General features: G+C 41.0%; 1 protein-coding gene across 15 annotated transcripts in view; it reads right to left on the bottom strand.

Moving 5' to 3' along the window:
* Positions 1-1,922: 1,922 nt before the first annotated feature.
* dlg1b (discs large MAGUK scaffold protein 1b) overlaps positions 1,923-26,387 on the bottom strand; it is a 184,041-nt gene continuing 159,576 nt past the window's right edge. For 7 of the 15 annotated variants that reach the window (XM_041802842.1, XM_041802844.1, XM_041802846.1 and 4 more), the window contains 13 exons: positions 23,972-24,128; positions 22,981-23,083; positions 21,851-21,965; positions 21,414-21,590; positions 21,063-21,129; positions 12,689-12,788; positions 10,200-10,241; positions 9,676-9,726; positions 9,473-9,574; positions 9,220-9,392; positions 7,667-7,776; positions 5,687-5,778; positions 1,923-5,392 (listed from right to left, as the gene is read on the bottom strand). In XM_041802842.1, the coding sequence (XP_041658776.1) occupies positions 5,286-5,392; positions 5,687-5,778; positions 7,667-7,776; positions 9,220-9,392; positions 9,473-9,574; positions 9,676-9,726; positions 10,200-10,241; positions 12,689-12,788; positions 21,063-21,129; positions 21,414-21,590; positions 21,851-21,965; positions 22,981-23,083; positions 23,972-24,128 (1,396 nt within the window). In that variant the 3' untranslated portion in view covers positions 1,923-5,285. Of the gene's footprint in view, positions 5,393-5,686; positions 5,779-7,666; positions 7,777-9,219; positions 9,393-9,472; positions 9,575-9,675; positions 9,727-10,199; positions 10,242-12,302; positions 12,337-12,688; positions 12,789-21,062; positions 21,130-21,413; positions 21,591-21,850; positions 21,966-22,980; positions 23,084-23,971; positions 24,129-26,387 lie in introns of all 15 variants that reach the window. The other 8 variants (XM_041802843.1, XM_041802845.1, XM_041802851.1 and 5 more) reach the window with 3 other exon arrangements.

The following is a 26,387-nucleotide window of genomic DNA, read 5'->3' as shown; positions in this document are numbered from 1 at the left end:
GGTGGATTCAGTACCTGGTTAAAGTGCTAGTAATCCCAGTATTCCCAGTATCCTCTGCTGCTGTCCTCTTTCAGTAGAAGTTTTTCTGGTTTTTGTCTGTGGGTCGCTTGCTCTCTTCTGAATGAGGCGTACTATCAAACAGCTACATGTCCTTTTGGTGAAACAGGTAAGGGGGCGGGACTTGGAGAGAAGAAAAATGTTTTGATTGGGTGGGGTCTCAAAGGTTTTGAAGGAGCGGTTGATGTTCACTGTGTTCCATAAAGAGCAGCTTTTTACAATAAGTAGGGAGAGTCTGAGAAACAGAGTAATAGTTGGACTTGAGCTTTGACTCTGTTCACTGTTTGAAATCCTTCATTAAGGTTTGATAACTCTGTGGAGCAGATGCCCAGTGGTTCTTCTAATTACAGATCTGTGGTTCAGTTCTGATCAAAACTGCTACTGTAGCGATGATTCTATCTGAGCTAATCTGACAGATGTCATGTCTGAACAGGCTCCTGGACTCTGTCGGGTGTTTCCGTCTCTCCGTGGTCGTTGACAGTTATGGGTGCGGCCACGCCAGAATGACTAACTTGTTAGACCTGTTTGAAGAATCTCACCTGGCTTCACTTGTCTGATCCATGTGACCGTCTGTCATTGGCTGTGGTGAAAAAGAGGCGTGGCCAAAGCACAGATGTTAATCTGTTCGCCCTGATGAAGGCCTTCATGGTTTTCGATTATTTGGCTGTTATAAAGACGGCTCCTATCCTTCCTCATGATTTTACTTTCTTACTTTACACTCTGTATTTGGTTTAAAATATCTGCTTTGTTTTAGAGCACCCAACTTTTTGATTCTTTCACTTCTAACACATTAAGCAGCCGGTCGTCCTCCTCTGTCTCATTAACATATTTATTCATATGTCTGCATCAGAATGTTTAAATGAAAGAAAAATAAATTTAAACATTTTCTGAACTTTGGAAAAGTTATTTAACTTTTGAAAATGTTATCTATATTTTTTTGTGATATATAGACCTTAAAACTGTGTTAATTTGGGCCTTACATGATAAAATAATTTTGGGAAAAATACAACAAACTAAGAAAAAAAACAAAGAAATTTAAGTAGAAATTAAAAGGAAAAATGTAAAAACAATGTCCTTAATAACAACAAATTGATGAAATAAAAAAAATAAAAGGAAATTGAAATTTGAATAAGTAAAATTAAATACAGGGGATATAAAACTACAAAAAATAGTAACAGTAAATGTTTCAAGCTGTTGTTTTATATTGGTGACTTGATATTTTTATCCTTAAAAAATTGATATTTTAAAATAAAACTTAAAAGCACCCTGCTGTTACAATAAAAACAAAATCAAGAGATTTAAAAAGTAAGCGCATGTAGAATATTCAAGGGACACAAGTTAAAATTAAAAAGATAATTTTAATTGAGGAGAAAAGGTAAAAACATTCAAGGAAAAATAGAACACATTGTTCATGATTTTATCTTCATTATTTCTATTTATTTTTAAGAAAATATAAGAACTATCATGAAAAAACAATAAAATAAGTAAAATAAAACTTCAAAAAGGGTATAAAAAATGGAAAGATGGAAAGAAAGAAAAATGATTTTAAAAAATAATTAATCTAAAAAAAATGAGAATATTGAGACTGTAGAAAATTGTGGAACTATTCAAAGAAAATTTAAAATATTTTTCTAAAATAAATAAGATGAAAACCATTCTTTTGAAATCTGATCTTGTCTTTAGACTTTGTTGGAATTTTTCCTCTATTTGCTTAAAAAATGATTAAAACTGAAGGAAAATGTAGGACATAAGGTAAAATTTTTAGTATTTTTTTTTTAAGCTTTAGATAAAGATAGTCTTTAGCAGATGATTATCTGGAGGATGAGTGAACCACAGAAGAAGAAAAGGAGGCGTGCAGCTCAGGGTGTTTTCTTGTTAAGTTTTTATTATGCTTAAAAAAGAAAATTAAAAGACAGAGGAGGTGGTGATCAAAGAAAAAGAAAAAATATATATTCATATTCAAATATCTTTATACTTTCTATTCATATATGATTAAGAATGCAGAGAAAATAACTCCGTAGTAGTAGTGCTTACGTAAAGTTCAATATAGACTTTATTATAACAAAATAGGCAGTTTACCCAGGGTTAAATATCTCAAAATCTCATTGTACAATAATCGTCTGCGTGGAGGCGGCGATGGCGGCTCGTCTCCACGTCAGAATCACACCACCGACATCGTTTTCATGGTAAGACACTGACGACGCTGACGGACGTCCACCGCGCGTCTGACGGGGTTCGAACTGGCGTCGCTGAGGGCGCCGCTCACTCAGACACCAAACACACACTCATGATGATGACGATGATGATGAAGAACACGCAGATTAAAACAAGTCTGATCACGTCACGGCGCTGACGGGGAGACAATTTCAATAGGATTCAGTAGAGGAAGGAAAATCTGCAGATTTCAAAATAAAAGTCCTAATGAGACTTCTGAATGAGACGCTTTTCTTTAACATGAGGAACGTTTTCAGTAAAACAAACTGAATTCTTACTCCTGATTTTAAGGAGACTTTCTTTAACATTTTGTTCTTCAAATGACGTGTTTTTAAAAAATCCTTACGAGTGAGCAAACGGGCTGCAGAGTGACGAATTTCTGCTGGTGGACTAGGAGGTTAGCACAGCGCAGGTTTCAGCCACAGAAAGGCCATGGTTTGTTGGATTATTGCATAAAATGTTATGAATCTAGTTTTATTTTTGAAGCACAAACCTCCATGATGAAAGTCTAAGCTAAAATGAGGCTGTAAGGGACCCACGCCGTGGTTGTCTGACTTCAATGTCGCCACCATTAAAAGGCGCTCTTTCCTCTTCTAGAAAAAACTTTATTTGTGAGAAAGACAAATGACAAAATTAGAGTTTAAATCAGAGAGTTTTAGTGTTAAAAAAGCTGAACTGCCTCCACTTTAGTCCGTTGTCTGCATTTAGAGTGATGACCTGATATCAGAACTCAGTGGCCACAACGTAAGAGGCTAGCGGTGCCTCTTTAACCGCTTTTCTCCCTCATGTTGTCATTAACATGCTTTTAAAGGACACGCTGATGTTTCACACACAAACTATATCAGGGATTATTGGATTCCTGTTACTGAGGAAACTAAGGTGCTGGAGTACATTCACGTTACCAAATGTTCAAAGCTCTGGTTCCACCTGTCAGCTGTCAATCAAACTGGGCAGAGGCATGGAGAATCACGCCAACGCTCTACGTAATAATCCAGCTTTTAAACATACGTTTCACCATGATTCTGCTCGTCTTTCATCCAAAAGTCTAAAATAATGTGGATAATTCCAGAGTTTAACGCTGTTCTCTCTGCCATCTCACTGGTTCAACAAGCTAGTGACACGCTGACACAGCTGTGTTTACCTCCCGCCAGCACGCCGCTACCTACCGACGACGGGGAAGAAGGAACAGAACGTGGATAGCTCCTTTATATGGCTCTTTTTTGTGGCCATAGAAGAGAGGAAATAGTGGCTTTTTCTGTCAGTAATGGATTACTTTTATTAAAAAAAGGTAACTAAAAAACTAGTTACATTACAAAAAAGTAATCTGAGTACTCTAACGCAGTGCCAGACCTGAGGACCCCCCATCTCTAAAAGTGGATCAGTAAGAGTCCCACACAGATTAGCACATTCAGGAATAATCAGGACTTAAATTTTAAGGATTTTTTAAAACATTCCTTTGATTTCAGTATAAATCTCTCCTAATGTCTACTGTTTTATTTTAAATAAACTAATTCTATGCATATATTTTTACTCTAATGGGTAAAATATACTATTTTAAATCATCTAAAAATGTTCTTTGTTTTAAAGAAGGCCTCCTCCGGCCCCTCATGGGGGTCCGGACCCCACTTTGGGAACCACTGCTTTACCAAATTACTCTATACCCCCAACACTGCTCGTGAGGGAGTTCTGATGTGTCATTCAGGGATGAGCTTGTTCTAGGAGCTGGCTCTCATTTAAGAGACGGTTATCTTAAACTCTGTTGATGTTTTAAAGACATAAAAATGCCAAAATGGTGCCAAACAAAGAGCTGTTCAGGAGCCGTAAGACCGGCTCTTAATTCTGAGCTGGGACAAAAAATCCAGATCTTTAAAAACAACCACAGTTCCCATCAGTGAGCAAGACTGGATGGACATGAATAAAGGCATGCTTTTTGTTAAGCGGACTTTAAAATATTAAATCAGGTGATTTTTCCTCATTAGACAAGATAAACAGTCATGTTTGTTGATCGTTATTACATCCTGATGATTGCAGGTTTTTAAAGAAAAGCATCTGCAGATTTTCCTTCTCTGTTTGGACTTTTCTGACAGGTTAAAACCAGGTTGAAATATTCTTTTTTTGTTTGAAAGAAATTAAAGACTTGACTAGACCATGTTTTTGCAGAATAATCAATGCTGTGACCTTAAAAATGTGAAATATTCAGCGATAAATCAGAGAAACCGATTATTCCTGGCTTGTTTGATCAGGTAAAATTAGACCTCGTTAAGCTGAATCCATAAAATCCAACAATTAAAAGCATTAGCTGTTAAAAACACACAGCGCCCCCTAGCAGCCGAGCAGAACCCTGCAGAGCGTCCTGACAAACATCCTGCAGCAGCGAGGAGCAAAAGACTCAAATTGACTCAAGTGTAAAAAACAAACAAACAAACAAAAAAAAAAAAACAGAAAATGATGAAATGAGCGCAGAACTGAAGAAGAAAAGCTGTGACATCAGACGCTGAGGTGCAGGGGTTGATGGGAAATAAACGGGGCATTTAATGACATGCTGTTAAAGCTCAAACGTGCAAAGTTCTGCTTTTTGTGACTCCGCCATCCTCAGACGCTGCCTGAGACTGAAACTCCATCCGTCCTTTGTCGCTCGCCTTACAAGACAAAAAAAGGGGGAAAAAAACCCACAAACAAAAAATAGATAAAATCGTACGTTTCTTCTTCTCCTCCTCTTTAGTTCTCCTCCCTTAAACATTAAGGAGCCGTACCGTGTCGAGTGTGATGTCACTTCCTGTGTGCTTTACTCTGCTGGTCAGGAAACCCAACATGGAGTCCGATTCAGGCAAAGATAGAAAAGAAAACAACGCTCCGCTCAGCCGCTGTCGTGTCATTGATCGGGGGGGTGGTGAGGAAGGTCGGAGGGGTGAGGAAGAGGAGGAGGTGGTGGGGGCAACAGCTGTCTGCAGTTGACTTTTCTTTTCAAAATAAAAGCGATCTAAGGAGCGATGGCGCAGACAGAGCGTCGATCCTCATAACTTCTCCTTGGACTGAACCCAGATGAACGGACCCGACTGCTCCTCGATGATCTGCTTCACCTGATCGTAGATCTCCTCCAGAGTGTCGCCCTGAACGATGGCTGCCAGGAGCAGAGAGAGAAATCAGTACACTCATCAGCTTGGTTATAAATATCACAGCTTCAAACTCTGGACCATCCCTGTAAAGGACGTCTAATAGGTTTGCAGAGCTTGGCTAACATTAGCACAGCTAGCATCAGCAGCCTCGTGTCAATGTCTACATTCCTCTGCGCTGTATGCCGGTTTAACTGACATACCCATAAACTAGTGGCTAAGTTAAACAACTTAACCTGCTTTAGTGAGCTTGACTAAGAGTTGTAAAGAGAGGAAGAATCCCTCGTTTTTTTGTTTCTCACCTGTGAAATGCTCGGTGAACTCCTGCTCTAGCTTGGTGGCTCTGTCGAAGGTTTTCCTGCCCTGCTCCTCCGTCAGACGCTTGTTCATCTCCCTGCAGGCCACAAACACCATCATTCAGTACGTTTACATGCATGATTAAAGTCCAGTACTATTACCCTGAGTAATACTACTGTATTACTTAGGGTGTACTCACGCTAGGCCATCCGTGCTGTGCCTGGGCCCGTTTCAGTCTATAGTCCGTTATGTTTGGCCAGTGTGAGTGCAATCCTCCGTGCTTTGGTGAGGCACGCTTCGTGGCCCCGGCACGGATGGACGAGGTGGGACTAGGCACGGCACGGATGCAAATGAAGGAGCACAAGTGCAGGAATGTGACGTAACAAGAAGTAACAACAAGAGGACCCGCCTCAGAGAGCCCAGCAGGCAGAAGCTGCATGCTGGAGACAGCAGGATCCCAGTCCAGTCCACATTTCTGACCAGTTTCTGGCAAAGTCAGGCTTTAGTGACTGTAAGAGGATTTTTGGTTTCGGAAATAAAGCTTCCCCTCTTGACTGAGTCACAAACAGCAGCTCACAGGATAACAAACACCTTTCATCCTCTGTGCGTAAAGGAAAGTGCCAAATACGCGGACCAGTGTGTGTCGGGGTTAATCACACAGCTGATTTAACCTCTCTGATTATAAAATTATAATGCCAAACTATCATCCACTGAAATAACTTACCTCTAATTCTATTACATGTCACCAAGAAGTGAAAGTGGGATCTTGATCGCTGACGTTTGAACGGAGCATCGTTTATTAATCCTGAGGCGTCTTCACCTCCAGCTCTCATCAGATGGTTAAAATTGCTCTCATCACAGTAAAAAAAAACTTTTAACTGAACATTTAATCCTGCTCTGGACACATGAGAGCTTGTTTGGTGCATCAGGCATCCAGAATTAGGCTGAGAAAAGGGACAGTTCATGGCGCATAAAGGAATGCCAAGGAGATTCAGATAGTATAAGGACACACAGAAGAATGACTGTAGGGGCTCATACAAGTTAAAAAGTCTGGGTTTCATTCAGCAGAAGTGCTTGTTACTCTGATCAGGCTCCAGATTATATGCTGTGAGCGATAACTCTCCGCTATGAACTGCTTTTTCTCTCTCTCTCCTCACTGGGCTCTGTATAGTTAACATATCTACTGATCCCAGGTCAGCTGAAATAACCCCGGTGTCAGATCAGATATCGTATAAATCTGTAACTATTTTACAGCCTAAAAAACAACACTTATGCATACTGAGCCATCAACAGTAGATTCTTCGTGTGATGATGTCGGCGCGTGACGTATCCGTGCCCAGGCCTGGATGCGTTCAGCAGTGTGAGTACGGGCCAAAGGCGGGGACAGGGGTGGGGGTCAAATGGGCTTCAGCACGGTTAGAATACGGCACGGTACGGATGGCCTAGTGTGAGTACACCCTTAGCGTCAAGTATCTGAGTTCTACATTTTGTGTTAAGAATGTGCATAGATACTGCCCTCTACAGGATGAAGTCGTCTACTACATCTATGAACTATGACCTGTAGGTTAACATGGATGGTCAGCTGATAGACAAGATTTATTTCTGCATGATCAGACTGATTTAGCTATGACTGTTCTGAGCAACACTTGGTGTACATGGTGTAAACGTGAGCCTAGAAGTCTGTTGTAGCTAGGTCAGACACAGTAGGTCAGAGCGAGTTGATTTACACCCAGCTGGCGCTCTCAGCCCCTGGGCTTTAGTTACTCTACAGGCTTCAGCTAGTCACTGTGGACATCCTTCCTAGTAGGTCAGATTACACCCTAGATGGTCTCAGATCTGATGTAAAAATGTGAAACCACGGACATAAGGACCATCCAAACAGATTTTAATCCTCTGAGTGTTCTCACTAGAGGATTCAGCCAGCCAGACTGACTGTAAACACGCTGACTGTTAGCGGACCGTTGAATTGAATGAACTTGACTCACATGATGTTCTCCACAGATTTGGGTTTGACAAATATGGCGATGGGGTGGAGCTGAGCGAGCTGGAGTCTCTTGATGGCGTTCCCCGACACGTCCAGGATGCAGTGTTTACCCTGAAAACAACACAGGAAGTTAATAAACAAAACAGCTGGCATGAAAAACCATTTCATTGTCCAATATTTACAATCAGTAAATCGTTCTGATCGATTCATGAATTAACAATCAATAAGCAGTGCTGTGATAGTGTTTTCCCCCTTCCTGATTTCTCATTTTGTTGCACATTTGTCACACTTGAATGTTTCAGATCACCAAACTAGTTAACATTAGACAAAGATAACCTGAGTAAACACAGAGGTCAGTTTTTAAATGATGGTTTCATTTATTAAGGGTAAATCCATCTAAGCCTACCTGGTCCAATGTGAAAAAGTCATCACCCCTAAACCTCATAACTGCTTGTTCCATCCTTGGTAGCTTGAAGATGACATCATCCTTTGAAGATGAAGTCATCCTTTAAAGATGACGTCATCCTTTGAAGATGAAGTCATTCTTAAAACACATTACAAGCTTCAGAAGATGACATCATCAAAAACAGATGATGCAATGGTGACTTTGGTAAAACTAGTTGGAGCTGTTGATTGGAGAGGGTTAGGGTTCCAGAAAGTTCAGCTTTGTCTGGTCAATCTTAAGAATATTTCTCCAAAAGTCTTGGGGATCATCAGGATGTTTTTAGTCAAATGTGAGACGAGCCTTTGTGTTCTTCTTGCTTAGCAGTGGTTTAGGCCTTGGAACTCTCCCATGATGCCGTTGCCATATTCACATTTTGGTGGCTGGCCACTCCTGGGAGGAGTCACCACAGTTCACAGTTTTCCCTTGTTGTGGGTAATGGCTGCCAGCATGGTTGGCTGGAGTCCCAAAGTCTTAGAAATGTTGTTGTAACCCTTTCAGACTGATAGATGTCAGTGACTTTGTTTCTCATCTGTTCTTGAATTTCCTTAGATGGTTCCATGATGTGTTGGAGATCTTTTAGTCTACTTCACTTTGTCAGACAGGTTCTAGTTAAGGGATTCTGGATCCAACAGGTCTGGCAGTATCCAGGTCTGGGTGTGGATAGTCAAACTGAACTCAGCTTTACTATAAATGTGGTTAATGACAGTTAATTCATGATTTAACAAGGAGGACAATGACTATTTAGGGGCAGGTAGGTTTGGGTGTTTTTTCCCTTAATGAATGAAATCATCTTTTTAAAACTGTTGTTTTTTCTATTAACTCAGGTTATCTTTGTCTGATATTAAAGTTTGTTTGATGTTCTGAAACACTGAAGTGTGACAAACATGAAAAAAAAAAAGAAAACAGAAAGTGAGAATCACTTTAAACATGCTTTTTTTAAACTGTCAAACAGTGCTGGCTGATTTTTCTACCTATAAAAACCTGTCTTTGCTGTTGCTAGGCAGAAAATGCTTTTGCTCCTACCTCTATTATAGGTGGTTCTACCATTAAAAGACAAAGGTTCTGGTGCACTATCAAAGGATTTTAAATGTTCCTGGGAGGGCGTGTACCTTCTCTGCGACCTCTCGAACCGACTGGACGCTGGTTCCGTACAGGTGGTTGTTGTACTGCCCCGCCTCGATGAACTTGTGGTCCTGGATGTCCTTCTCCATCTGTTCTCTGGAAATCACAAAGTGATAATCTCTGCCGTCCACCTCGTAGTCCCGCTTCGGTCGGGTCGTATCTGAGAGAGGAAGAAGAGACTCTTAAGTCAGGAGTCACTGATGGCGGTGAAGATAGTATCCGCGTTTCTCGCTGACTTACGCGGGACGCAGGATCCAAACTTGTCGGGGAACTCGGAGATCAAGTCGTCGTTGATTCGATCCTTCATGGGGCCGAGGATGATGACAGGGCGGGTGTAGTTCACTGTCAGAGAGAGGACGGGAACAGGAAGTTATGTTTTAGTAAAGAGCTCCTCTGACTTCACTGATATAACATGTCAAAGGTCATGAATGACCCGTTCTCACCTTCCTGCTGGATGACGGGCTCATATGACAGAACGTACTCCTCCTGTCCACCTGCAGAGACAGGTAACGGACCATTAGGAAGACGTGGAGCGTTCACAGTGAGCGGGAGGAGAGGATCAGAGAGGGGGGGAAGAGGTGAGGGGAGATCGGAGGATGAGGTGAAGGTGATCAAACATCTCATTGGTTAGTTTGGAGTCCTAATTGAGCTACATCTACGAGATCAAGCTAACAAAATCAGAAGTAAGGTGGTCAAACTTCCGACATTTTTATCTTTTCACTACCATGAGTGTAAAATCATCAAAGTTAAACGTGCACTAAACTTGATTATTTATCACTATCAGATCTAAATAAAGAGATCCGTGGTGGGTTCATGCAGCAACAGTGGGTTTAGTGCCAGTCCTCGTTAGCCAGGAACCAAAGTGTTCGTGTTTCTGCCTGTGAGGTCATGCTGTTATCGTCCAATCAGGTGTCAGTGCTCGTTAGTGACGTCAGTGTGGGAGTTAGTGCTGTAGCGTCTCACTTACGGTAACTACTTTCGCTATCGCTGGCGTTAGATGTCACATGTTCTGGAATCACAACAAACACAAAGAGCGCCAGGTCAGCCCAAAGCTTCGCCAGCTTTCCCATAATGCTTTGCTTTCACAGGACTCGAAGGGTTTAGAGTCAAACTGCAGCAAAACAATCACAGCGACATTTAAATTCCCTCTCCTGGTATTATCAATGAAAACATCACACTCAGAAAATAAACAAATCAAACACAGAACCAAGAAAGATTTCACAAGTTCAAACTTTAAACCAAATCAACAAACGATTAAACTTCTACTGTCTCTAAAAGGAACCATCCTTCAAAGTTAGGGATTTAAAATATAGAAAGTAACCCTGGTTACTCCAGGACTTCTTGCTGTTTTTGGTCTGCCTGTATTTTTTATGCTAAAATGCATGTAGAATCTTTTAAATACAACCCCAATTCCAAAAAAGTTGGGACACTGTGTGAAACGTAAATAAAATGCAATAATTGTCAAATCTCATAAACCCATATTTTATTCTCAATAAAACATAAACTGAGTCGTTTTTACCATGTTGTAAAAAATATTAGCTCGTTTTAAATTTGATGGCAGCAACACATCTCATAAAAGTAGGAAAAGGGCAACAAAAGGCTAGAAAAGTACGTGATACTAAAGAAAAACAGCTGGAGGAGCATTTTGCAATTAATTATGTCCATAAAATCTCTGTGAGCAAAGCTGGATCATGGAGAGAAGAAGCTATATGTGAACAGGATCCAGAAACAGCGCCGTCTTCTCTGGACCAAAGCTCATTTAACATGGACTGAGGAAACATGGAAAACTGTTCTGTGGTCAGAGGAAACCTTGGACGCCGTGTCCTGTGGACTAAAGAGGAGAGGGAGCATCCAGCTTGTTCTCCTGGCTCAGCTCTAAAGCCTGCATCTCTGATGGTATGGGGTTGCATTAGTGCCTATGGCGTGGGCAGCTCTAACATCTGGAAAGGAACTATCAATGCTGAAAAGTAGAGAGAGCTTTTAGAGCAACATATGCTCCCATCCAGACGTCTCTGTCAGCGAGACCATGCTAAACCACATTCCACATCCATCACAACAGCATGGCTTCACAGGAGAAGAGTCTGGGTCCTGAACTGGTCTGCCTGCAGTCCAGATCTTTCACCAATAGAAAACATTTGGAGCATCAGAAAAGACGCAAAGAAAACCCAGCTAGAATCCTACATCAGACAAGAATGGGACAACATTCCTCTCCATCAGCTGGTCTCCTCACTTCCAGATGTTTACAGACTGTTGTTAAAAGAAGAAAGGATGCTACACAATGGTGTTCTATTGTGAATAAAATATGGGTTTATGAGTGAATCAATGAACTTGTTTGAAATGGGGGTTGTCCAATCAAGAACAGAAGAGAGTATCAACAGTTTTTGACCCAGTAAAAGAACGTCATATAAATCAAACCCAGATCAACGATAACCAAGACTTTCACACCTGTATGTTTCCTCTGTAGGACTTTTCTAAACAAAAATAATTCAGTAACATGTTTGAAGATGTGGATTTATAGATCCGCTAAAACTCAAGATCCTAAAACGTCACTATCCATGGATCGTCTCAGTGAACAGGGCTTTAGAAATAAACCAACAAAGTTCTGAAACTCCAGCCAACAAAGCCTAAAAACTTTGTTCCTTAATGTCATGTTCAGCTTCCATGATCTTCAGCTCATCTGTTGTGGATTCAGGTTTGAGAGCATATTTAGCAGTAAGGACATGTAAACAAAACTGATTAACACTTAGAACCCTATGAGGATTCAGATCGGATAAATGTGATGAGATTCTGTTCAAAGGGAAGAGATGGAGGTCGATCTGAGAGGGTCCTTGACTGTAAGAGGAGGAGGAGGAGGAGGGAGGGGAAGGCTACGTCTCCACCAGGAACCATCTCAAATTTCAGGCCTCTCCCAGGCGAAAATAAGACTTTATATGGCCTTAATTTACACAAATCCTATCTAAGACCAGAGGAGCACCACTGCAGAGAAAGCCTTTGTTGAGGAAGGATCCTTGTGGAGAACAAGGGGCTGATGGGAGTTTTTAGAGGGGGGTAAAGGGGGAGACAGACTTACTGTGTCCTTTGGAAAGCATGTCGTCGCTGTTGTCCTGAGGTCAGCGAAGCCGAGCGAACAACGAGGAGAAAACAACACAAAGTTATTGAATTACAGCGACAGAGAGAGAGAGCAGAGGGAACGCTGCTGCTCGGCGACAGGGCGGCCATTTTGGCTCCAAAGAGGAGGACTCAAAGGGACCACATGATTCTTTATGTTTGAGGGGCGTCCAGTTCTTCATCTGGACCATTACAGCCAGTTTTGGTGGTGTTTGTTGAATTCAGCCGAGCCCTGCTGCCACCACAGTCCGCGTGCTCACAGCCGCCGCCACCAGCTGACCTCTCCTTCTGTCGCCGGCCAATCGTCTCAGAGACCGACCGCCCCAGCCCCGCCTCCCCCGTACTTACGGTCGACATCGCTGGTCTCCTGCTCGCTCGCCTCTTTGCTCTTGTAGAAGGGAAACTTTCGGGAAAAGAGGTTCTTTTTACGCTTGTCATTGAGGGACTGCTGAGAGGAAGAGGAGGAGGAGGAGGAGGAGGGGTGATGGAGTCAAAACAAAGAGGAAGAAGAAGAAGAGGGGGAGATGGGGGAGTCTGATGTCGGTTCGGACAGAATGAGAAGCTTTTTGTCTGAGTCTGTGGCTCATCAGGCAAAAACAGTTGAAAAAAGCTTAAACCTTTAAAGAACCATGCTAAGCTAGCTCTTCTCTGTTTTAAACATGTAATCATGAATTTCTCACTTTAATTTGGCAGATTAGCAGGGGGTCATTTCTAGTTATGTAGTGTTAGAATAAACCAAAAACTCGGGGGTAAATTCACATGAACGTCCCTTTAATTTTGAGCTTCAACTGTAAAATTCAGAGCTGTTTAGTGAGCCGACTTCCTGAGTTAACTAAAGTTAGATCATTCTTTTTACTGCAGACCAGTTTTTATGAGGATGACTTATGTTTATGGTTTTACTTTGTAAAGTTCCACTTTTTAAAAACGCTAAAATCTTCATTTTTAAAGAGTAACTAAAGCCAGTGACTAAAAAACGCACCCACTCCCTCCTTCCTACTGTCCCTCATTAGCCACAATGTCATTCAGTCTGCGCTACCATGAACAACCTGAGGGAGAAACCAGGATGTACCGGCACGGAGGAGACACTATTTTATATTTAATCCAACTTGTCTTAGGAAAAACGTGGTTCATTCATGATCTCAACTAACAGTACTACATTACCCACAGTCCTATTCTGTCAAAGTGAGCTCCCTGATTGGCTGAACCTGCTGAGTCAACTGATCTAAGCTCTATCTACTGCCATTTCAAACCTGGAGGAGTGGAGTTTTCCCATCATGCCCTTGGGCAGTGTTCAGATATGTATTTTTATGTTGCCTGTTGTACATTGATCACTTCTGGATTATTTTGTTTCTGCTGAATTATTGTTGCTTTTGATGTTTCACACTTCCGCACCGTGAGTGAAGTTATCTACTGGGTTGGCCGTGATAACAACCAGCTCCCATCACTTCCTGTCAGTGACAGGAGCTGGTCTATAAGAGTGGATCCCAACATTTTTCCCCTAAACACTGATAACACTGATGATTTTGCTGTGTACAGTGTTGGAATATTGGGCTCAGTGTTAAAAAATTAACCCTTTGAAGAGTGTTAAATTAATGCTTAAAAGACTACACATTAAAAAAAAAAAAAACTTTCTAGTGTTTGATTTAACACTGTTAATTTAACACTAGGGATTTCAACCACGTAGAAGACTTACATCTGTATATTATTTACTTAATTATAGGAAAAAACAGGTTTATTAGGTCAATAGCACTACAATACCCATAATTCTTGAGTGTCACAGCGACATCTCTGATTGGCTGATCTTGCCTTTGAGTGCAAAAACAAACCTCCACGATCCTACTACTGCTGCTAGAAGATCACCAATCATTAAAGCCTGGCTTAAATGGTGAAATGAGGGTACATGTTCATGTAGAAGCCCTGTGATTGGCTGGTGACCAGTCCAGGGTGTGCCCTGCCTCTTGCCCAATCACAGCAGGGATAGGCTCCAGCATCCCGCGACACCCAATGGGATAAGCGGGCTAGAAGACGAATGGACGGATGTTCATTTAGGGGGAACAGGCAGGTAAATTATTGACCTTGTTTTAGGAAAGACACGGGTTATTCACGATCAAAGGCAACAGCACTACATTACCCACAATCCCAGAGTGTCTATGCAATATCTATGATTGGTGGAGATTTAATTTTAGCTGCTGGCTGCGGTAAATGCTGAGCTCTGGGGTGACGACAGATCAAACTGTATAATCTGGTATGTAAATAATTCAGCTGTAGTAGAGCGTTTCAGCCTGTAGGGGGCAGCAGCTTTTACCTTTTTCACATTAAATGTAGAATTTTGATATTTTGAAATGTTTAGTTGTGGACCCTAACAGCAAAATTAAATGTTTATGTAGTTTTCATCGGGGAAAAAAGCATCTGAGGGTTAAGTTATTCTTTAATAAACAATAATACAATAAAAAACCAAAACGTTAAAAACAAAACCCATGTTTTTCTAAAGACAGGCACATAAATGGCCAGAAAACGCTCACTTTGTCTAAATTTTACAACTGCACTGGCAGAGTTTTGTTTGTGGATAGTCGGCTTCACTATGTTGTAAATGTGTGATTAACTCTAAAGCTAACAAACTCCTATGTTTAAATCTGCTACTGTGACAGCTCTACTCTATCATAAACAAACAGCTGACGTACGTCCTGAAAACAGTCCAAACCACAGAATCAGACTGGAAAAATCGCTTTGATATTTGCTGAAATCTGCACATGAGCTGAACGTAGAAGTCTGGTTTTAAAGTGAAGTGTTCCTTAGTGTCTGAGTTTTATGTAGTGACAGTGAAGGCAGCAGATGTCAGACAAATGCATGACGAGGAGAAACTGAACATGCAAAAACATGCAGAGACGCGGCGACTACAAGCTGAAAAAAGACGCTGGGCAGGTTTCAGATCAGCTGGTAACATAAAACCTCTCTGGAACGGCAGGAATCAGGAAGAGGCGAACAGCAGGGCACACCTGTTAACTAGGTTTGAAGGTGTATATTTATGTTTTCCACATGGCATCAAAAACAGCAGACAATCTAATCTTAAATTCTGCTCACTTGTTAATGATTTAATACTCTGATTTTACTAACACACAGCTCGATTCCAGACAGGTTATCCCTGAAGTTCCTTTATTCTATTCTATTTAATTTAATTTTATATTTTTGTATTCTTTTATATTATTTTATTCTATTTTATTTTATTGTATTTTATATTATTCGATTTCATATTTATTTTATTCTATTCTATTTTATATTAATCTGTTTAATTTAATTATATATTCTTCTATTCTATTTAATTCTAATTTATTTTATCTTATTCTATTTAATTTAATATATTCTTCTATTCTATTTTATTCTAATCTATTTTATATTATTTTATTCTATTTTATATTATTCTATTTAAATTAATTTCATATTTTTCTATGTACTTTATATTATTTTATTTTATTTTATTTTATTATATATTCTTCTATTCTAATCTATTTTATATTATTTTATTCTATTCCATTTTATTCTATTTAATTTATATTCTTCTATTTTATTCTAATCTATTTTATATCATTTTATTCTATTCTATTTTATTTCATTCTATTGTATTTTATATTATTCTATTTAATTTTATATTCTATTTTATTTTATTCTATTTTATTTCATTCTATTCTATTTTATTTTATTCTAATCTATTTTATATTTTATTTTATTCTATTCTGTCCTATTTGCTTCATTTGAACCGTACTGACATGTTGGCTTCACATTTGTGCAGGAGTTTACTGCCATTTCTGATGGTTGTAAAAAGAAAATTCCTCAGTGGAGGCCGTCTGACTTCTTGTTTGCAGCTGCTGTGATATTTGGGCACTCATGAGTTCCTCGGGGCTCTCAGTTTTCTTAAAAACTCCCAATCTTTCAGGCTGGTTAAAATTATGCTGCTTATAAAAGTTATGATTGATAAATGATAAACAACTGGGCCTGGCTGATAACGACACGGACATTTAAGCTAAACTTAAATTATAAATAATAGAAAAAAATCAGCTCATTTAGAGTTCAGAACTTTAGCTTACTGCAGTACAAAAAGCAGTAATAAAAAGTGTCAGTGTGGTTGGATTGTTTTCCAGAATCCTGCAGAAGTTTAAAATTCTAGTGGATGAGTTTTTTAAGCTTTGTACAAAAACAAACAAACAAACAAAAAAAACAGCTAGCTACTCTGAAGACTCCTGGGAGCTAAAAGGCAAAACTGCTCTGCAGAGCTGAACTTAGCTAACTAAAACAGCGCTAACGGCTAGCCTTTAGCTAACGACAGAAACGTTCATTACTGAATGTCAATCTTTGGTTCTGCAGCTTCAGCAGCAGGAGGCGGGGCTTCTGACATCATTAGATCACATGCTGCATGTCAAGGTTATCCAGCGGGAGAGAGAGAGTGACAGGAGGGGGTGAGAGAGGTGAGTGGTGAGGATGAGGAAGAGGAGGAAGGATTGTGTGAGCAGCAGACAGTCAGACATCAATGTCAAGCGTTTCTCTCAGTAAGAGGGAGGGGGGATTCTGGGAGAGGAGGGGGAGGTCATGCATGTTGCTGGTTTTTATTTCCTCCCCCCTCCATCAGTCTGGTGAGTTAGCGGGTAGAGAGTTTTGGCAACGCGTGTTAAAGCGACACACGGTCTGAAAGGTGCAGGGGGGGGGGGCGCTGCGGCTCGGCTGCTGAGACGTTGGAGTGGTGAAGAAGAAAAACGTCTCAGAGGTCAGAACATGCGGTTAACGGGCCGGCTGCCCTCAAACATTAGTCCAACGCTCATTAGTAGGTGGCTGCAGCTCAAACAGACGTCATCTTCACATCATATCACAGAAATCACGCTAAAACACACGGACAGAGACGTAGAACCATGCAAAATAACAACACACTACAGCAGACATTCAGATAAATACAAAGAAAGGGCAATTCAGGACCATTAAACCTGGCATTTGGAGGTTCAAATGATTTAAAACAGCTCTGAGATTATGTAGAGGGTTTCTCCAGCCCGCAGGAATCAGTACATTTACATGAAGGTAAAAACAGATGGATCATTCTTAGCTGGACTAAAACTGGACTAGTAAAATCCATCTAAACCAGAGAGAACTTGTAAAGTCAGGCTGGTTTCTTCTTGTTCTGATTACTGAATCAGCACCTAGTAAGGCGTACCGTAAAGTTCGGTTTTCAAGCCTTACTCTGGTTTTAAAACTCTCCTTAGAAGAAGGAAACCACTGTCCCGTGTGAAGATTTAAATTTCTGTGCAGCTGTGCTGCTCTTCTAGAACCTTCTGATGGTATGGTGTCTGCATGTACTAGCTATAACAGATGAACTCACAGCCTGCAAGTCACTCTGACCTCCTCAAACTTTCACCTCTTGTCCTCACTGAGCAGTGTCCTTCCTGAGGAGTGTCCTTCCTGAGGAGTGTCCTCACTGAGGAGTGTCCTTCCTGAGGAGTGTCCTCACTGAGCAGTGTCCTCACTGAGCAGTGTCCTCACTGAGCAGTGTCCTTCCTGAGGAGTGTCCTTCCTGAGGAGTGTCCTTCCTGAGGAGTGTCCTCACTGAGCAGTGTCCTTCCTGAGGCGTGTCCTCACTGAGCAGTGTCCTTCCTGAGGAGTGTCCTTCCTGAGGAGTGTCCTTCCTGAGGCGTGTCCTCACTGAGGAGTGTCCTTCCTGAGGAGTGTCCTTCCTGAGGAGTGTCCTCACTGAGGAGTGTCCTTCCTGAGGAGTGTCCTTCCTGAGGAGTGTCCTTCCTGAGGAGTGTCCTTCCTGAGTAGTGTCCTTCCTGAGGCGTGTCCTCACTGAGGAGTGTCCTTCCTGAGGAGTGTCCTTCCTGAGGAGTGTCCTTCCTGAGGCGTGTCCTCACTGAGCAGTGTCCTTCCTGAGGAGTGTCCTTCCTGAGGCGTGTCCTCACTGAGGAGTGTCCTTCCTGAGGAGTGTCCTTCCTGAGAAGTGTCCTCACTGAAGAGTGTCCTTCCTGAGGAGTCTCCTTACTGAGGAGTGTCCTCACTGAGGAGTGTCCTCACTGAGGAGTGTCCTCAGTCGAACCAGTCTATTAACTTGATGCTTTGTTTCATTTGTGTTTCTGCTTATTGTCAAAGCACTTTGCAAAGCTCTGTTTTTAAAGGTGCTATACAAATAAAGTTATTATTATTATTTTTATTAACTTAATGCTCTTTGTGACTTTGTTAATTACATTAATCAGGGGTTTTCAAACTGTGTGAGAGCGAGCCTCCCCTAAGAAGAAATTATTCATTGGATGGACCCCCACCCACAGAAAAAGGATTCAAATTGGAAAAAAAAAAAAATTAACATTTCAAACATTTATGTCTAATCTTTAAACGTTTTTAACATTTTGGATGTTTTGGTTTGAAAATGTCCTTAAACATCTGCCTTTCCCTCTTATTTAGTTATAATGCCATTAAATACCCTTTTTAAAATATTTTTTGGGTCATTTTACAACTTCTTTGTGCCACCTTTTCCCCATTTTTTCCACTTTTATCCCATTTTTGCCCCTTTTTACCTTTTTGCCCATTTAAGCTACCTTTCATCAGTAAATATCCTCTTTTTCAAAATTTTTTGATCATTTTTGCAACGTCTTTTTGCCACTTTTACCCCATTTTTTTGGCCACTTTTTGCCCATTTAAACTACCATTTGCCATTACATACCACTTGTTTCCTATTTGTTTCAATCAATCAATCAATCAATCAATCAATCGTTTATTGATCCGGGTTTTTCCCATTTAAGTCACTTTCCACTCATTTTCTTTGTCACTTCTCACCCATTTCTGCTTCTTTCTGACCATTTTTACACTTTTTCTCCCCATTTTTGCCCCTTTTCACCCATTTATTGCTGCTTTTTGACCATTTAGCCACTTTTAACCTATTTTTATTGCTACTTCAAACTGTTTTTGCCACTTTTTACCTCTTAGATTGTGGCTCTTGCAAAGGTATTTTTGAACAATTTTGCTCTTTGGTTGAGTAACACTGCTCTATAGCTTAGTCCCTATAGTAACTATAAGTTTATCCATTTAGCTCCATGCACAGTAGAGGTTAGCAAAGCAAATCACCTTTTTTTCTGGTTTATGGTTCCGCACCTCCCCTGAAGCTCTGTGGCGCCCCCAAGGGGAGGCCCGCCTCACACTTTGAAAACCACTGACCTAGACCAAATGAAGCACTGGTCTGACTGAGAGCACTCCTCAGTAAGTACGAGTAATCCTGCTGTTTACTGAACAGTAAATCTTTGTGTTAGGGGGCTGTGCAGAGGTTAGCGCTGTTGCCTCTCAGCAATAAGGCTCCTGGTTCGCATCCCGGTCAGGACCTTACTGTGTTTACATGCTCCCCGTGCCTGTGTGGGTTCTCTCTGGGTAATCCAGCTTCCTCCCACCACCAGCTAAGAGGCTCAGGCTGTTACTCTAAGTGTCTGACACCATCCCAGAAAGGATCCCTAACCAGAAGTTTATATCTTTTTTAAAAAGATGAATTTTTGGGCTTTTTATGCCTTTATTGACAGCAGAGAACAGTGGATAGAACTGAAAACAGGGATGAGAGATCTAGAGACAAATGGGGGAAAATGCCTGAGGCCGGATTCAAACCCGGGCCAACGGCATACACAGGGCGCACATTAAACCACTAGGCCACTGGCGCCCCATTTATATCAGTTTTAGTAGTAACGGTGTTACATCACAGTATTAGAAAACTAAAAGGAATGTGCACTCAAAATCCTGCTCAAGCAGGAGACCAAACCATGCCCCCCTGTTTCATAATAAAAGCATTCAAACAACATAACCAGGGACTTTTATTGTGAAGAGCTGGTTGAAAATGTTAACTGAGCTTTAAACAACTACAATCAGCTGAGAGCCTTTATAGCAGCATTATTTACAGCTGCTTCTTTGAACAGATCAGAGCCACAGCCTGATTTACTTCCATGTAAATAATTGAGAGCTGTTTTTGCCAATGAATTCTATTCTGGTTTAAAAGTCATGTTAATCTCAATAAAAGAAGCTCTGTCTCCTCGGGAATCCTTTCTGTAATGTTTTCAGACACTTAGAAAATCATAAAACAGGTTTAAAAATTCCTGAATTACCCTTTAAGTTCAGTATAAAGAGTTCAGACTTACACTTCAGGACTTTAATACAAAAACCTTAGACATCCTCGTCCTCTGATGCCTTGCATGAATTCAAGGAAGTGGTTTTATGAGACTAAGATGAAGTTTTTTTCTCTTTAGCGTGCAAAGATAAAGTTCTTACTTTCACTTATTAGAACCCTTAAAAGGCTGATTTTTGTTTATTTAGCTTTACATTCACTGCAGCTGCTCCTCCTGGGCTCTCTGACATAATGAAGCAGATAAAATCTGCTCACAGCTTGGTCTTGTAACTTCATACGCTGCTGCAGATGATCTAAAAAGTCTTCTTAGGCTTCTAAGACTTTATCTGACAGCATTTAATCAAAGCTAAATCTCATCACTTCCTGTTCCTCACAGCATGAAACAATAAAGATTTATGATCCCAGGGATGTTAAAATTAGACATGTTGTGTTTCCTGTTTTGTTTTCTGAAAAACACAAAATAAAGACGTGCATAGAAACATGAATGGAATTACTAGAGGACATGTCAATTCATGCAAGGCATCATGGGAGGAGGACTTCTGTACTTCCTGCTCTGCACCTGCTGATGCTGCAGAGCAGAAAGGAAACACTCACCCCTCTGTCTCGTGACTTTGCGTTGAACTTCACCGTCTTTAACCTTGCTCGCTCTTTCTTCTCCACCCTGAGGGCCGAGAGGACACAGCGTAGGAGAGTAAGAAAGGTCAGAGGTCAGCAGAGGTTTAGTATTATTTTAGTGATGCAGCATCACGCTCACAGCAGCTTTTATACCATCATGCAGAGTTTAAAATGTTTTCTGCACGTTTTAGATTTGACACAGTTTTCATTCATATTTCCTATTTCATATTTAGCACCGTCTAAAATCTAAGACATTTTTAGACCTTGAACTGTCAAATATAAGAATTTAAGGATCCATGAGGGAACCCTGGTCGATGGTCATCCCCTTACCGTCTCTTGCTGGGGATCACCCCGACCTCCTCCACCTCGCCCTGAGACGTCAGCTGTCGGGCCTGCCACCACTCGTCATCAGAGGCGTTCACCACGTGAAGGATGTCCCCAAACTTAAAGTTGAGGCCCTGACTCGGCAGACCCGAGTCTCGAGTCTTATCGTAGTCAAACAGAGCTCTGAAAAACACAAATATGAGAGATGGAGAAAAGTGGAGAGAAGAAGGAGAGGAATCATTGCTCATATGAAAGTTAGATTCATTTAAATTACACATTTGATCTAAAAACATCTAATGCTGAATGCTGTTCACCCCCATCACAATCAAACATGGTGAACACATGAATATGAATGCTTTAGATTAACTGTGTCCCCTTTGGCCTTCACACACACCACTGTCTCTCCTGTGATTTAAACCTGCGGGTCACTGAGGCGGTCTTACCTGACGTAAAGCGACCTCTTCTGACTCGTCCGTAAAGATCCTGATCCTGAACTGATGCTGCTGTTCATCATCTGCTCCCTCAGGTCGTGAATCTTCGCCTCAAACCGGCTGTACTCTGAAAACGACAAGGAAATCAACATGTTACAACCACAAATAAAGAGGTTTCTTTTTTTAAAAAACACCTCAGTCAGGAAACCAGACGAGATCTTTCAGGAGGAAAAACACCCATGAAAAATCTGAAGGGCTTTTAATAATCTATGACTTAATTATCTAGATCAGTGTTACTTAACCAAAGAGCCAAATTGTTAAAAAAATCTTTGCAAGAGTCACAATCTAAGTGGTGGAAAGTGTCAAAAATGTGTTGAAGCAGCAATGGAAATAAGTTGAAGATGGTGAAAAAGGTCAAAAAGCGGTAAAAAAATGTGGTGTCAAATTGGTGAAAAGGGCAAAATAGATATAAAATGGCCAAAACTGAGTGAAAAGTTGCAAACATGGGGAGAAAAGTGGAAAAAAGGGGCAGAAAGTGGCAAAAATGGGTGAGAAGTGACCCAAAAACTGAGTTAGAGCTGGTAGGAATAGTCAAAAAGAAGCAAATGTGGCAAAAAATGAGTTAAAATGATTAAAATAGGCAAAAAGGTGGGGAAAATGGGCTGAATGCAGCAAAGAGCGGCAAAAAAGGGCAAAAATAAGAAAAAAGTTGCATTCAAAAGGCTGCTTAACTATGCAAAAAGGAGCAAAAAACAGTGAAAAAGTGCAAAAAAAGTGAGAAAAGTGGCCAGAAAGAGGCAAAAAGGGGTGTCTAAATGGGTTTAAAACAGCAAAAATTGATTAAAAGTGTCAAAAAAAGAAAAATATTGGGCAAAAATAGAAAATAAGGGATATGGAAATATACAGATAAAAAAAAATAAAGGTTGACAATTAAGTCTGACAAAGCCAACTGTATAAGTGCGGCGAACAAACTGATTAATGACTTGCAATAGATAATTTCTGAGGTAATAGTTGCCCTTTTGTAAGGTTTTCTGATTTCAAATTAAGACATAAAAGAGCCACCAATCATCAGGAAAGAGCCACATGTGGCTCTGGAGCCACATGTTGAGTAACACTGATCTAGACGATCATGTGTGTCTCACCCTCCGGCCTGTAGTGGGCGATGATGGTCACCGTCTGCCCGGCGTTCTTCAGGGCGGCTGCAGCCTGTTCGTGTGTGGCATTTCGGAGATCCACCCCGTTTACCTGAGGATGAAAACACAACACAGAACAAGTCAGATTAGAGACACATGCCAGTTTTTATCATAAAGAGGAAATATGACGGATCGTCTGATGACTGACGTGGAATCTGGACAGTCCATCAGCTTTTGTGGTCAGTTTACCAAACTACACAAGAGACAGTCAGTCTGCAGATGGTTTATCTCTGACTGCCACTCTTAGACATCAGAAACATTGTAAATTAAATAAACATAAAAACTTTCAAAATAAAAGCGGATTAAACTTCAGTTTAGGGCACTCAACTGTTACTCAACCAAAAAGACAAATTGTTAAAAATGACCTTTGCAAGAAACACGATTTATGTGGCAAAAATTGGTGGGAAGCGGCAATAAAAATATGTTAAAGATGGCAAAAATGGTTAAAAAGCTGCAAAAAATTGTGAAAGTGGAAAAATAGGCATAAAATGGCCAAAAAAAAGTTTGAAAAATGGCAAAAATGGGTGAGAAGTGACAAAATAATTGATGATGAAATGATATTGAAAATATGCAAAAAAAACAGCAAAACGGTGGGAGAATGGGTAAACATGAGCAAAAGGTGGCATTTACTGGCAAAAAGCAGCTTAAATGAGTGAGAGAGTGGCTAAAAGGGGGAAATTTGCAAAGAACAAAAAGCTAAAAAAAGTGGCCAAAACTGAGTCTTTGTTAGTTCAATGGTTTGCCAATGTCAGAATGCACACATTCACTGTAACAAGAGGGGAAACTTTTGTTAATTAAGTGCAAAAAATGTAATAAAAAGAGTGTTGGGAAAAAAAGATAAAAGTGGCAAAAGTGGATTTAAAGTGGCTGACACTGCTGCTGCCTGATTATGGCTCGATGGAGGTGGGCTGTATTTTGTGTGTGAGGTGTTTGTACGTACAGACACCAGCCTGTCTCCTTTCCTCAGCTCGCCACAGAGGTCAGCCGGTCCTCCTGCCAGGATGAAGGAGATGAAGATCCCCTCTCCGTCCTCTCCGCCCACGATGTTGAAGCCCAGACCGGTCGCTCCTCTGTGCAGCACCACCTTCCTGGGCTCCCTGTTGGAGCACACAGCTGTCAATCATCCAAACGTCACAGCTGACAGTCACCTGGCTCTAACACACTGACACCTGAAGGTTAAACACTCACACTTCCTGTTTGTTACGTGCGTCCTGGAGTGCTGCATGTCCTCTCTCTCCCTGGCTCTCTGGTCTCCCTCCTCCCTCTACCTGTGGGCTACAGCACACCTGTGTGCTGTTAGCACTCAGGGTGGAGGAGGGGGAGTATTTAGAGTGGCAGGGGAGTAGAGCAGGCAGAGCAGAGAGAGCAGAGCTGGGCCAGGCATCCGTGACACTCTCATGGAGAAGCGCGTGAGGAGGTTTGGTTTTTTTGGTATTTGAGTAATTATTTTTTCGTTTAGGATTAATTCATTCGGTTAACCAAGCGTTTTGTTTCCCGTTTCTCCTTTTCCTCCCTCCCCAGGCATGTTTAGATTGCTGGGTTTTGTTGTTTTAGTTTGGCTGTAGTCGTCGGTAGTCCTGTTTTCTCGTTGTGTTCTTTTCTTGATTAAATAGTTAGTTTTTTGGTTAGGTAGTTTTAGTTAGGGGTGGTGGCTGGTCCAATGGCCCATTGCGTGGTTAGCCAGTCCACCACCCCTCTTTTGTTCTTTTTGGCCGGCGGCTGCAGCCCTTTTTATTTCATTTGATTTGATTAATGTTTAATTAATTAATTGACCTGTTAGTTAAAAAAATAAAGCTTGGATTATTTTGGAACGCAAACCATTTGTCTGTGTCCTTTTATATATGTTATAGTCTCTTTTGATACGAGCCTTATTTTTTTTCCCGGTTTAAATGAATAATTTTTAAGAGGCCGTAACACTGTTACAGAGACGGAACATCACAGAGACTCTCCTCTGATAGACGCTCAGACATATTACACCTTTATCAATGCAGAGACACTTCTGACAGAAGACTAAACAGGAAATAAATCCTAACTCCAGATGTGTCAGAAGAGTTCTTTGGTAGGTGGTGTGTTTGTGATTGCAGGTTTTCACCAGCAGAGGGCGAGCAGGCACAAACCAACCTGCTGCTATGAGGATAGAACTACTCTAGGGGTTCGTCTGATGTCCTGAGTCTCTGGTTACCTGAGTCCAGTCTGGAGGCTAAATCAGCTGATTGTGTCTCCATAAATATGAACTGATATTTGTCTGTTCAAATATCCACATTAACAGTGTTTCAGTAAAAGTGATCACAAACAGCTGAGCATGAGGAGAAACCTGCAGTCAAAGTAAATAAATATCTCTACCACCAACAAGCTTTATCAGGAATTACATCCCATGGATGTCAAATGTCTTCACCTCAAACCAACTCCTGCTCTGGTGTTTGCTCACTTCCTGTTTGTTTTTAATACACATTTGTCACACTTAAATGTTTCAGATCATAAAACTAATTTAAATATTAGACAAAGATAACCTGAGGAAATACAGAGTAAGTTTTTAAATGATGATTTTATTTACAGAGGGTAAAAAAGACACCCTAACTTACCTGGCCCTGTGTGAAAAAGTCCTCTTTGTTAAACCATGACTCTCTAACTCTGATTGAACGCTCTTTTTATAAAGCTGAGTTCAGTTTCTCTATCCACACCCAGACCTGGTCACTGCCAGACCTGCTGGATCCAGAATCCCTTAACTAGAACTTGTCTGACAGTGAGGTAGGCTAAAAGATCTCCAACACATTATGGAACCATCTAAAGAGAACGGATTAGAAACAAAGTCTCTGACATCTATCAGTCTGAAAGGGTTACAGGCATTTCTAAAGCTTTCGGACTCCAGACCACCACGCTAAAAGCCATTATCCACAACAGGGGAAAACTGTAAACAGTGGTGAACCTTCTCAGGCCCGCCTACCAACATGACTACAAGAGAACTCCAGAACAACATCTAAAGACCTGCAGGCCTCACTGACTACGTTAAGGTCAGAGTTCATGATTCAACAATCAGAAAGAGACTGGGCAACAACGGCATCATGGGAGAGTTCCAAGGCCAAAACCACTGCTGACAAAAAAGAACACAAAGGCTCGTCTCACATATGACTAAAAACATCCTGATGATCCCCAAGACTTGTGGGAGAATATTCTGAGGACTGACCAGACATAAGCTCTGGAAGGTGTGCGTCTGGTTCATCTGGAGTCAAACTAACAAACATGATTCAGACCAAACTAATCGATCTGTAGGGATGAAAACATCCTAAAAATCTCTTTAAAGACTTTTAAGGGTCTACATGAACTCTTATTGATCCCACAGCTGTCTGCTATCAGAG

The sequence above is a fragment of the Cheilinus undulatus genome, linkage group 13 (genome assembly GCF_018320785.1).
Source record: "Cheilinus undulatus linkage group 13, ASM1832078v1, whole genome shotgun sequence".
NCBI lineage: Eukaryota > Metazoa > Chordata > Actinopteri > Labriformes > Labridae > Cheilinus > Cheilinus undulatus.
The sequence above is the reverse complement of the archived record's forward strand: the minus strand, read 5'-3'. Positions and strand labels throughout refer to the sequence as shown.